This window comes from Eucyclogobius newberryi, unplaced genomic scaffold, assembly GCF_026437365.1.
Source record: "Eucyclogobius newberryi isolate DKJ021-1_F unplaced genomic scaffold, fEucNew1.0.hap1 SCAF_18, whole genome shotgun sequence".
Taxonomy (NCBI): domain Eukaryota; kingdom Metazoa; phylum Chordata; class Actinopteri; order Gobiiformes; family Gobiidae; genus Eucyclogobius; species Eucyclogobius newberryi.
The window spans coordinates 8779093-8793103 of NW_027315812.1; the positions used below are offsets into that span (position 1 = coordinate 8779093).

At 46.2% G+C, this 14011-nt stretch overlaps 1 protein-coding gene across 2 annotated transcripts in view; it reads left to right on the top strand.

The window, feature by feature from the left end:
• The first annotated feature begins 13383 nt into the window (after positions 1–13383).
• The window catches only part of LOC140364367 (TRAF2 and NCK-interacting protein kinase-like), an 84979-nt gene continuing 84351 nt past the window's right edge, over positions 13384–14011 (top strand). For both annotated transcript variants that reach the window (XM_072450464.1, XM_072450463.1), the window contains exon 1: positions 13384–13553. In XM_072450464.1, coding sequence (XP_072306565.1) covers positions 13455–13553 — 99 coding nt within the window. In that variant the 5' untranslated portion in view covers positions 13384–13454. The remainder of the gene's footprint in view (positions 13554–14011) is intronic.

The following is a 14011-nucleotide window of genomic DNA, read 5'->3' on the forward strand; positions in this document are numbered from 1 at the left end:
TCACATCAAGGCACTTGGTATTTTTCCGTAGAGATAAAGCCTGCAAGGGGGGGTGCAACTCCCCCCCCCTCGGGCAACATTCTTTGGCCCATCTTTATGATACCTTCACAAACAAATGCAGTTTGTCACACACCCGTTCTTCTCTTAGACTAATGATGCAGATAAAATATCACTATTATGCAGATAAAATACATCACAGAAATATAATCATATATTCACATTTTATCACAAGTATTGATCTAAAACGGCATGAAAACAGGTTCAGTGACTTCCTGTTCAAACCTGCAGAACTGATAAGCCCCGCCTATTCGTAGTAATAAGCCCCGCCTCTTCATTATGACATTTCACCGTAGCAAGCCACATATTGTTATTTACATGTTTTTATTTTTGAAAAGTGGAGTCACTCGGAGTCTTCATTAAAAAAAAAAAAATCACAACTAATTAGAGCGTTGTGGGCGGGGATAAGGGGTAGGTGAAAACAGGGATTTTCTGAGTGCAGGAGCCTCAAAAGATGACTCAAACATGCAGGGATCAAAATACAACTGTGAGTGAACTAATGACGAGGAAACGCTGTGTGTTAAAGTTGATGTTGCGTATTATGTCCCCTTTAATGTGTACTATGTCCCCTTTAATGTGTACTATGTCCCGTTTAATATGAACTATGCCCCCTTTAATTTGTACTATGTCTCCTTTCATGTGTACTATGTCCCCTTTCATGTGTACTATGTCCCCTTTAATGTGTACTATGTCCCCTTTCATGTGTACTATGTCCCCTTTCATGTGTACTATGTCCCCTTTAATGTGTACTATGTCCCCTTTCATGTGTACTATGTCCCCTTTCATGTTTACCATGTCCCATTTAATGTGTACTATGTCCCCTTTCATGTGTACTATGTCCCCTTTAATGTGTACTATGTCCCCTTTAATTTGTACTATGTCTCCTTTCATGTGTACTATGTCCCCTTTCATCTGTACTATGTCCCCTTTAATGTGTACTATGACTCATTTAATGTGTACTATGTCCCCTTCCATGTGTACTATGTCCCCTTTCATGTGTACTATGTCCCCTTTAATGTGTACTATGACTCCTTTAATGTGTACTATGTCCCCTTTAATGTGTACTATGTCCCCTTTCATGTGTACTATGTCCCCTTTCATCTGTACTATGTCCCCTTTAATGTGTACTATGTCCCCTTTAATGTGTACTATGTCCCCTTCCATGTGTACTATGTCCCCTTTCATGTGTACTATGTCCCCTTTAATGTGTACTATGTCCCCTTTAATGTGTACTATGTCCCCTTTAATTTGTACTATGTCTCCTTTCATGTGTACTATGTCCCCTTTAATGTGTACTATGTCCCATTTAATGTGTACTATGTCCCCTTTAATTTGTACTATGTCTCCTTTCATGTGTACTATGTCCCCTTTCATCTGTACTATGTCCCCTTTAATGTGTACTATGACTCATTTAATGTGTACTATGTCCCCTTCCATGTGTACTATGTCCCCTTTCATGTGTACTATGTCCCCTTTAATGTGTACTATGTCCCCTTTAATGTGTACTATGTCCCCTTTAATTTGTACTATGTCCCCTTTCATGTGTACTATGTCCCCTTTAATGTGTACTATGTCCCCTTTAATGTGTACTATGACTCCTTTAATGTGTACTATGTCCCCTTTCATGTGTACTATGTACCCTTTCATGTGTACTATGTCCCCTTTAATGTGTACTATGTCCCCTTTAATGTGTACTATGACTCCTTTCATGTGTACTATGTCCCCTTTCATGTGTACTATGTCCCCTTTCATGTGTACTATGTCCCCTTTCATGTTTACCATGTCCCATTTAATGTGTACTATGTCCCCTTTCATGTGTACTATGTCCCCTTTAATGTGTACTATGTCCCCTTTAATGTGTACTATGTCCCCTTTAATGTGTACTATGACTCCTTTAATGTGTACTATGTCCCCTTCCATGTGTACTATGTCCCCTTTCATGTGTACTATGTCCCCTTTAATGTATACTATGTCCCCTTTAATTTGTACTATGTCTCCTTTCATGTTTACTATGTCCCCTTTCATGTGTACTATGTCCCCTTTAATGTGTACTATGTCCCCTTTAATTTGTACTATGTCCCCTTTCATGTGTACTATGTCCCCTTTAATGTGTACTATGTCCCCTTTAATGTGTACTATGACGCCTTTAAGGTGTACTATGTCCCCTTTAATTTGTACTATGTCCCCTTTCATGTGTACTATGTCCCCTTTCATCTGTACTATGTCCCCTTTAATGTGTACTATGTCCCCTTTAATGTGTACTATGTCCCCTTCCATGTGTACTATGTCCCCTTTCATGTGTACTATGTCCCCTTTAATGTGTACTATGTCCCCTTTAATGTGTACTATGTCCCCTTTAATTTGTACTATGTCCCCTTTCATGTGTACTATGTCCCCTTTAATGTGTACTATGTCCCCTTTAATGTGTACTATGACTCCTTTAATGTGTACTATGTCCCCTTTCATGTGTACTATGTACCCTTTCATGTGTACTATGTCCCCTTTAATGTGTACTATGTCCCCTTTAATGTGTACTATGACTCCTTTAATGTGTACTATGTCCCCTTTCATGTGTACTATGTCCCCTTTCATGTGTACTATGTCCCCTTTCATGTGTACTATGACTCATTTAATGTGTACTATGTCCCCTTCCATGTGTACTATGTCCCCTTTCATGTGTACTATGTCCCCTTTAATGTGTACTATGTCCCCTTTAATGTGTACTATGTCCCCTTTAATTTGTACTATGTCCCCTTTCATGTGTACTATGTGCCCTTTAATGTGTACTATGTCCCCTTTAATGTGTACTATGACTCCTTTAATGTGTACTATGTCCCCTTTCATGTGTACTATGTACCCTTTCATGTGTACTATGTCCCCTTTAATGTGTACTATGTCCCCTTTAATGTGTACTATGACTCCTTTAATGTGTACTATGTCCCCTTTCATGTGTACTATGTCCCCTTTCATGTGTACTATGTCCCCTTTCATGTGTACTATGTCCCCTTTCATGTTTACCATGTCCCATTTAATGTGTACTATGTCCCCTTTCATGTGTACTATGTCCCCTTTAATGTGTACTATGTCCCCTTTAATGTGTACTATGTCCCCTTTAATGTGTACTATGACTCCTTTAATGTGTACTATGTCCCCTTCCATGTGTACTATGTCCCCTTTCATGTGTACTATGTCCCCTTTAATGTATACTATGTCCCCTTTAATTTGTACTATGTCTCCTTTCATGTTTACTATGTCCCCTTTCATGTGTACTATGTCCCCTTTAATGTGTACTATGTCCCCTTTAATTTGTACTATGTCCCCTTTCATGTGTACTATGTCCCCTTTAATGTGTACTATGTCCCCTTTAATGTGTACTATGACTCCTTTAATGTGTACTATGTCCCCTTTAATTTGTACTATGTCTCCTTTCATGTGTACTATGTCCCCTTTCATCTGTACTATGTCCCCTTTAATGTGTACTATGACCCCTTTAATGTGTACTATGTCCCCTTCCATGTGTACTATGTCCCCTTTCATGTGTACTATGTCCCCTTTAATGTGTACTATGTCCCCTTTAATGTGTACTATGCCCCCTTTAATTTGTACTATGTCTCCTTTCATGCGTACTATGTCCCCTTTCATGTGTACTATGTCCCCTTTAATTTGTACTATGTCTCCTTTCATGTGTACTATGTCCCCTTTCATGTGTACTATGCCCCCTTTAATGTGTACTATGTCCCCTTTCATGTGTACTATGTCCCCTTTAATGTGTACTATGACTCCTTTAATGTGTACTATTTCCCCTTTAATGTGTACTATGTCCCCTTTCATGTGTACTATGTCCCCTTTCATCTGTACTATGTCCCCTTTAATGTGTACTATGTCCCCTTTAATGTGTACTATGTCCCCTTCCATGTGTACTATGTCCCCTTTCATGTGTACTATGTCCCCTTTAATGTGTACTATGTCCCCTTTAATGTGTACTATGTCCCCTTTAATTTGTACTATGTTTCCTTTCATGTGTACTATGTCCCTTTTAATGTGTACTATGTCCCATTTAATGTGTACTATGTCCCCTTTAATTTGTACTATGTCTCCTTTCATGTGTACTATGTCCCCTTTCATCTGTACTATGTCCCCTTTAATGTGTACTATGACTCATTTAATGTGTACTATGTCCCCTTCCATGTGTACTATGTCCCCTTTCATGTGTACTATGTCCCCTTTAACGTGTACTATGTCCCCTTTAATGTGTACTATGTCCCCTTTAATTTGTACTATGTCCCCTTTCATGTGTACTATGTCCCCTTTAATGTGTACTATGTCCCCTTTAATGTGTACTATGACTCCTTTAATGTGTACTATGTCCCCTTTCTTGTGTACTATGTACCCTTTCATGTGTACTATGTCCCCTTTAATGTGTACTATGTCCCCTTTAATGTGTACTATGACTCCTTTTAATGTGTACTATGTCCCCTTTCATGTGTACTATGTCCCCTTTCATGTGTACTATGTCCCCTTTCATGTGTACTATGTCCCCTTTCATGTGTACTATGCCCCCTTTAATGTGTACTATGTCCCCTTTCATGTGTACTATGTCCCCTTTAATGTGTACTATGACTCCTTTAATGTGTACTATGTCCCCTTTAATGTGTACTATGTCCCCTTTCATGTGTACTATGTCCCCTTTCATCTGTACTATGTCCCCTTTAATGTGTACTATGTCCCCTTTAATGTGTACTATGTCCCCTTCCATGTGTACTATGTCCCCTTTCATGTGTACTATGTCCCCTTTAATGTGTACTATGTCCCCTTTAATGTGTACTATGTCCCCTTTAATTTGTACTATGTCTCCTTTCATGTGTACTATGTCCCCTTTTTATGTGTACTATGTCCCATTTAATGTGTACTATGTCCCCTTTAATTTGTACTATGTCTCCTTTCATGTGTACTATGTCCCCTTTCATCTGTACTATGTCCCCTTTAATGTGTACTATGACTCATTTAATGGGTACTATGTCCCCTTCCATGTGTACTATGTCCCCTTTCATGTGTACTATGTCCCCTTTAATGTGTACTATGTCCCCTTTAATGTGTACTATGTCCCCTTTAATTTGTACTATGTCCCCTTTCATGTGTACTATGTCCCCTTTAATGTGTACTATGTCCCCTTTAATGTGTACTATGACTCCTTTAATGTGTACTATGTCCCCTTTCATGTGTACTATGTACCCTTTCATGTGTATTATGTCCCCTTTAATGTGTACTATGTCCCCTTTAATGTGTACTATGACTCCTTTAATGTGTACTATGTCCCCTTTCATGTGTACTATGTCCCCTTTCATGTGTACTATGTCCCCTTTCATGTGTACTATGTCCCCTTTCATGTTTACCATGTCCCATTTAATGTGTACTATGTCCCCTTTCATGTGTACTATGTCCCCTTTAATGTGTACTATGTCCCCTTTAATGTGTACTATGTCCCCTTTAATGTGTACTATGTCCCCTTTAATTTGTACTATGTCCCCTTTCATGTGTACTATGTCCCCTTTAATGTGTACTATGTCCCCTTTAATGTGTACTATGACTCCTTTAATGTGTACTATGTCCCCTTTAATTTGTACTATGTCTCCTTTCATGTGTACTATGTCCCCTTTCATCTGTACTATGTCCCCTTTAATGTGTACTATGACTCCTTTAATGTGTACTATGTCCCCTTCCATGTGTACTATGTCCCCTTTCATGTGTACTATGTCCCCTTTAATGTGTACTATGTCCCCTTTAATGTGTACTATGCCCCCTTTAATTTGTACTATGTCTCCTTTCATGTGTACTATGTCCCCTTTCATGTGTACTATGTCCCCTTTAATTTGTACTATGTCTCCTTTCATGTGTACTATGTCCCCTTTCATGTGTACTATGCCCCCTTTAATGTGTACTATGTCCCCTTTCATGTGTACTATGTCCCCTTTAATGTGTACTATGACTCCTTTAATGTGTACTATTTCCCCTTTAATGTGTACTATGTCCCCTTTCATGTGTACTATGTCCCCTTTCATCTGTACTATGTCCCCTTTAATGTGTACTATGTCCCCTTTAATGTGTACTATGTCCCCTTCCATGTGTACTATGTCCCCTTTCATGTGTACTATGTCCCCTTTAATGTGTACTATGTCCCCTTTAATGTGTACTATGTCCCCTTTAATGTGTACTATGTCTCCTTTCATGTGTACTATGTCCCCTTTAATGTGTACTATGTCCCATTTAATGTGTACTATGTCCCCTTTAATGTGTACTATGTCCCCTTTAATGTGTACTATGTCCCCTTTAATTTGTACTATGTCTCCTTTCATGTGTACTATGTCCCCTTTAATGTGTACTATGTCCCATTTAATGTGTACTATGTCCCCTTTAATTTGTACTATGTCTCCTTTCATGTGTACTATGTCCCCTTTCATCTGTACTATGTCCCCTTTAATGTGTACTATGACTCATTTAATGTGTACTATGTCCCCTTCCATGTGTACTATGTCCCCTTTCATGTGTACTATGTCCCCTTTAATGTGTACTATGTCCCCTTTAATGTGTACTATGTCCCCTTTAATTTGTACTATGTCCCCTTTCATGTGTACTATCTCCCCTTTAATGTGTACTATGTCCCCTTTAATGCGTACTATGACTCCTTTAATGGGTACTATGTCCCCTTTCATGTGTACTATGTCCCCTTTAATGTGTACTATGTCCCCTTTAATGTGTACTATGACTCCTTTAATGTGTACTATGTCCCTTTTAATTTGTACTATGTCTCCTTTCATGTGTACTATGTCCCCTTTCATCTGTACTATGTCCCCTTTAATGTGTACTATGACTCCTTTAATGTGTACTATGTCCCCTTCCATGTGTACTATGTCCCCTTTCATGTGTACTATGTCCCCTTTAATGTGTACTATGTCCCCTTTAATGTGTACTATGCCCCCTTTAATTTGTACTATGTCTCCTTTCATGCGTACTATGTCCCCTTTCATGTGTACTATGTCCCCTTTAATTTGTACTATGTCTCCTTTCATTTGTACTATGTCCCCTTTCATGTGTACTATGCCCCCTTTAATGTGTACTATGTCCCCTTTCATGTGTACTATGTCCCCTTTAATGTGTACTATGACTCCTTTAATGTGTACTATTTCCCCTTTAATGTGTACTATGTCCCCTTTCATGTGTACTATGTCCCCTTTCATCTGTACTATGTCCCCTTTAATGTGTACTATGTCCCCTTTAATGTGTACTATGTCCCCTTCCAAGTGTACTATGTCCCCTTTCATGTGTACTATGTCCCCTTTAATGTGTACTATGTCCCCTTTAATGTGTACTATGTCCCCTTTAATTTGTACTATGTCTCCTTTCATGTGTACTATGTCCCCTTTAATGTGTACTATGTCCCATTTAATGTGTACTATGTCCCCTTTAATTTGTACTATGTCTCCTTTCATGTGTACTATGTCCCCTTTCATCTGTACTATGTCCCCTTTAATGTGTACTATGACTCATTTAATGTGTACTATGTCCCCTTCCATGTGTACTATGTCCCCTTTCATGTGTACTATGTCCCCTTTAATGTGTACTATGTCCCCTTTAATGTGTACTATGTCCCCTTTAATTTGTACTATGTCCCCTTTCATGTGTACTATGTCCCCTTTCATGTTTACCATGTCCCATTTAATGTGTACTATGTCCCCTTTCATGTGTACTATGTCCCCTTTAATGTGTACTATGTCCCCTTTAATGTGTACTATGACTCCTTTAATGTGTACTATGTCCCCTTCCATGTGTACTATGTCCCCTTTCATGTGTACTATGTCCCCTTTAATGTATACTATGTCCCCTTTAATTTGTACTATGTCTCCTTTCATGTTTACTATGTCCCCTTTCATGTGTACTATGTCCCCTTTAATGTGTACTATGTCCCCTTTAATTTGTACTATGTCCCCTTTCATGTGTACTATGTCCCCTTTAATGTGTACTATGTCCCCTTTAATGTGTACTATGACTCCTTTAATGTGTACTATGTCCCCTTTAATTTGTACTATGTCTCCTTTCATGTGTACTATGTCCCCTTTCATCTGTACTATGTCCCCTTTAATGTGTACTATGACTCCTTTAATGTGTACTATGTCCCCTTCCATGTGTACTATGTCCCCTTTCATGTGTACTATGTCCCCTTTAATGTGTACTATGTCCCCTTTAATGTGTACTATGCCCCCTTTAATTTGTACTATGTCTCCTTTCATGCGTACTATGTCCCCTTTCATGTGTACTATGTCCCCTTTAATGTGTACTATGTCCCCTTTCATGTGTACTATGTCCCCTTTCATGTGTCCTATGTCCCCTTTCATGTGTCCTATGTCCCCTTTAATGTGTACTATGTCCCCTTTCATGTGTACTATGTCCCCTTTCATGTGTCCTATGTCCCCTTTCCCCTTTCCGTGTCCGATCACCGGCTCCACCACGAGCGGCACGCACCACCACGAGCCGCACGCACCACGAGCGAGCGGCACCGCTTCTCCACCGCTGCACCAGCGTTTCCGTGTCCGATCACCGGCTCCACCACGAGCGGCACGCACCGCCACGAGCGGCACGCACCGCCACAAGCGGCTTGCATCGCCACGAGCCGCACGTGGCACCGCTTCTCCTCCGCTGCACCGGCGTTTCCACGCCCGAACACCGGCTCCGCGCTCCCGCACCCGCCGCCCCGGAGGTCTGTACCTGGGCGAAGGTGTGGCCCCAGCCCGCCACAGGAGCAGACACGGAGAGCGGGGCACCGGCTCCACCCGGAGTAAAGCAGCCCCATACAACCAAGGTACAGCCCCGTTTCTCTGCTTTCCCCGCTCCACAGACGGGGGCGATCTGGTCACAAAACTGGACTCAAATGCGTCTTGATTGGGCTAGAGCAACGCCGGCGTCTGGTATGTGGACTGCCGCTTCTGTCCCAACGTCTTTGTTTTGTTAGTCGTTTCCATTGTTTTGTTTTGTTCCCGCGTCTCTGTGTTGTCTTCTGTCTACATCCCTGTTCCTTAACTTCATCGGACATTACTGCACCGTCCATCGCTCATCTCCTCCCTCACTCCTGGACTATCTACTGCCCTAGCCGCCAGCTAACAGCTGGCTTAACACCTGCTGAGGTCCGTCATGGTATCGCTGGGCCTCCCTGCCGTGCAGACAAGGTCTGGGGCAACCAACGCCACTCACTCCACCAGCTTCAACACCCGGTCCACTGCTGCTTTTTCACAACTCTCTGCCCACCAGCTTCTAGTTAACCAGCTTCTATCCACCTCCAACATTCTAACTGGATTACTCTCATCTGCTGCTACGTTCCATCTCCTCCTCGGACTATCACTCCCGCGCCTCCAGGCCACCGCTCCACCAACTTCTCGCCTACTCACCTACACCGCTGCTGACCTTCACCTCCTCAACCATAACCACCGTCTCCCAGCTGCTGCTGCCTCTGCAGCTAGCTCAGCTGGGATCCTTCGCCGGCCCCGCTACATCCACCGGGGCTCTGGTCTCTCCCATAACCAACACTCCAACGACGGCTCACCTATCCCCTCACTCTGGACTAGTTTTCGCCCCCCCGTCACCCCCACCTGCCGCACTGCCAACCTCAGCAACCTCCGCCCCCCCACCCCTGCGCCCCCATCCATCTCCGCGCCCCCATCCATCTCCCTTGCACTGCTGAACTGCCGCTCCCTCTCCAACAAATCACCTGTTATATCTGAACTGCTATTGGACAATAACATTGATCTGCTTCTCCTCTGTGAAACATGGCAACAGCCCCTGGACTTCTATGCTCTCAACCAAGCCACTCCCTCCAACTACACTTACACTGCTAAACCCCGCCTCTCCGGGCGTGGGGGACTTCTTGCTGTTATTCATAAAAAATCTACATCCATCACTGAACTGAACCTCAACCTTCCATCCATCTCATCATTTGAATACCTCGCCTTCTCCCTCCCCAACTCTATCACCGCTATCCTGATCTATCGTCCCCCAAAGCCCCACCCCTCTTTCCTCACTGAATTGTCTGAACTCCTCACCATCGCATCCTCTCTCTCTGCCCGCCTCCTACTCACTGGTGACTTCAACATCCACATTGACTGCCCCAACGCCCCACTGACATCCGACTTCCTCTCTCTCCTGGACTGCTTCCATCTCACCCAACACATTGACTTCCCCACCCATACCAAAGGCCACACTCTGGACTTAGTCTGTTCCTCTCTCCTACCCATATCTAAGCCCCACCCCCTCCCCTTCCCACTCTCTGATCATCTCTGCATCCTTTTCTCTGCCCCCCTACCCTCGCCCCACAACCCCAAAAAACGCACCATCACCTACCGCAATATCAAGTCAGTCAACCCCCTCACGCTCTCCCAGCTCATATCCTCTGCTTTCCCCCCTGACTCCCCCCCCCCTTCCCCCGACGACTATGCTGTCATGCTCAACACCACCCTCTCCGACTCCCTTGACTCCCTAGCCCCCTGGAAAACCTCCTCCGTCTCATACATCAACCCCGCCCCCTGGTACACCCCTGAACTCCGCACCATGAAGCAGACTGGCCGCCAACTCGAACGACTCCTCAAAAGAACCCGCCTCACCGTCCACGCCGAAGCTTTCAAACTACACATCTCCTCCTACCGTGACGCTCTCCAAGCCGCCAAATCTGCCCACCTCTCCACCCTCATCAACAGCTCCCACCGGAGCCCTCGCACCCTGTTCTCCACCGTCAACAAGCTGCTCCAGCCACCGGACATCACTCCACCCTCCTCCCCTGACCTCTGCAACTCTTTCCTCCTTGCCTTCAATGACAAAATTTCCAAAATCAACAGCTCCATGACTGCCGTCTCCATTAACTCCATCACCACCCCCACCCCTGCCCCCCCTCCTCTCCCTGACCACCCACCCTTCCCTCCCCTCACCACCTTCTCCTCTGTTAACTCCTCTCATATCATTGACCTCATCACCGCTTCCAAAACCACCACCTGCTCTCTCGACCCCCTCCCAACGACTCTAACCAAGCCTGCCTCCCTGCTCTCATCCCCCATCTCACCACCCTCTTCAACCAGTCTTTATCCCTCGGCCATGTTCCTTCCATCTACAAACTGGCCTCCATCACCCCCATCCTCAAAAAACCCACCCTAGACTCCGCCAACCTCTCCAACTACCGCCCCATCTGCAACCTGCCGTTCCTCTCAAAAACGCTGGAACGCATCGTCGCCGCCCAACTTCACACCCACCTCCAGTCAAACAACCTCTATGAACCCCTCCAATCTGGCTTCCGCCCACTTCACAGCACTGAAACAGCCCTGGTCAAAGTACTCAACGATCTCCTCACCTCTGCAGACTCCGGGGCCCTCAACATCCTGTTACTACTAGACCTCAGCGCAGCCTTTGACACTATAAACCATTCCATCCTCCTACAAAGGCTGCGCCAACTGGGTGTTGAGGGCTCTGCACTTGACTGGCTCACATCCTACCTCACCAACAGGCAAGAGTTCATTTCCCTCTCCGGTCACTCATCCACCCTCTCCCCAGTAACGCAGGGGGTCCCCCAGGGCTCAGTCCTCGGCCCCCTCCTCTTCATCTGCTACATCTTCCCCCTTGGTCACATCCTCCGCCAACTCAACCTGGACTTTCACTGCTACGCTGACGACACCCAGATATACCTCACCACCAAATCCACCCAAAACCCTCCCCTCAGCCACATCGAAACCTGCATCTCTACAATAAAATCATGGCTCACTCTCAACTTCCTCAAACTGAACAGTGACAAAACAGAGCTCCTCCTCATTGGCACCAAATCCACTCTCAATAAAACTGTTCCCTTTTCACTCAGCATCGACACCTCGACCATCACCCCCTCTACCCTGGTACGCAATCTCGGTGTCATCATGGACCCCACCCTCTCCTTCACTCCTCATGTCAGCCACATCGTCAAGACCTCATACTTCCACCTCCGCCGCATCGCCAAAATCCGACACTGCCTCACTCTCCCCGCTGCTGAATCCCTCATCCATGCCTTCATCTCCTCCCGCCTCGACTACTGCAACTCCCTCCTCACTGGCATCTCCTCCCATTCCCTCCACAGACTCCAAATGGTCCAAAACTCCGCTGCCCGCCTCCTCACCCACACCCGGTCCCGTGATCACATCACTCCCGTTCTCCGCTCTCTCCATTGGCTCCCCATCAAGCAGCGCATAAACTTTAAAATACTCCTCCTCACCTTCAAAGCTCTTCACCACCTTGCCCCCCCCCTACCTGTCTGACCTCCTCATCCCCCACCGCCCCACCCGAGATCTCCGATCCTCCTCCTCTCTCACCCTGACTGCACCAACATCCCGACTCAAAACTTTTGGCGACAGAGCATTCTCCCGAACAGCACCCCGACTCTGGAACTCCCTCCCCCAACCTGTCCGCCACTCTCCCTCACTCACAACATTCAAATCCCGCCTCAAAACATACCTCTTCACCCAAGCCTATGACCTCCCCCTCCCCTAGCCTCCTCTACCCCATTGCCTACTCTTCTACCCCCTGTTACATCCCCATCTTTTTCTCTCTACTTCTTCTGTCTTGTTCATTTTATCTGTATATTAATGTGTATTGTACGTGTTGTCCCCCCTGTCTGTAAATACCCCCCCTTTTGTATTATGTTCAGCGTCTTTGGGTCACTGAAAAGCGCTATATAAATAAAAGTTATTATTATTATTATTATTATGTCCCCTTTAATATTGTGTTCCGCTTCTCCAAACATACCGTTGCCATGCCGACCTGTATAAACTCATAGGTGTCGTTCATATATAACCTTTGACCACACAGTTGACCACTTTATCGGTTGTGACAACGTGACCTTTGCGTCGCGAGACCCGCTGCACCGTCTCGCGCGCCTCTGTCATCACGCGGCGCGAGGTGCGGCAGCGTCACACAGGCCACTCCCGCGCCGCGCACAGACCGACGCACGCACGCACTCACGCACGGACAGGGGAGACGTTCCGCCGTAGCTCGAGCTGCTTCTCGCGGAGGAGGAAAAATGTGCAGCGGCGGCGGCGACGGGTCGAGGCGGCGGCGGCGGAGGAGCGTCATGTAGCGCGCGCGTGCGGACTCCAGATCACCGTCATCTCATTTCTCCCGTGATTGTGTCTTATTTTGTTGGATGCACGTTACGCCTTTACGTGAAGCAGCAGCAGCAGCGGCGGCGGCGGCGGCGGCGCACGGGGCCGGTCGGGGGGTGGAGGAAGGAGGGGGGTCCGTTCTGAGCTGACGGCGGCGGCGGCGGCGGCGGCGGTGAGGAGGAGGAGGACGAGGAGCGGGACCGGAGCCGTGGATTTCTGCTGCGGGCGATTCTCTTTTCGATGGTTTTTCCTGCGTCCATCTTGAGATCAGCTGAGAGCACGATGGCGAGCGACTCCCCCGCGAGGAGTCTGGACGAAATCGACCTGTCTGCGCTCCGGGTAACGCACACACGGACGCACCGGCCACCGACATGTCACTACACCTCCGGGGGGGGGAGGAAGAGCCCCATCCCACCCTTCCCCGGTGCCCCCCCCCCCCCCTGGTCCCTTTGCCCGCTTCACATGTGTGTGTGTGTGTGTGTTTGTGTGTGTGCGTGCGTGTGCGCGTGCGCGTGCGCGCGCGCGCGGCAGACACTGGGGGTCTTCACCGTGCAGTGGGTTCCAATTAGACCCAAAGAACATTAAAACGCCGCGGCTCAGCGCGCGCTTGAGTCTCCGCCGGGTCCAGGCCGGGTCTGTCCTGGTTTAGTCCAAGAATCTAGTCTGCATTTGCCCCTGGTGTAGTCGGATTATAGCTGGTTTAGTCCTAGTTCTTATTGGCCCTGGTTTAATCCCGGTTAGTCCTAGTCAACTGGCCCTGGGTTAGTACAGGTTTGATTTAGTCTTAATTTGGCTCT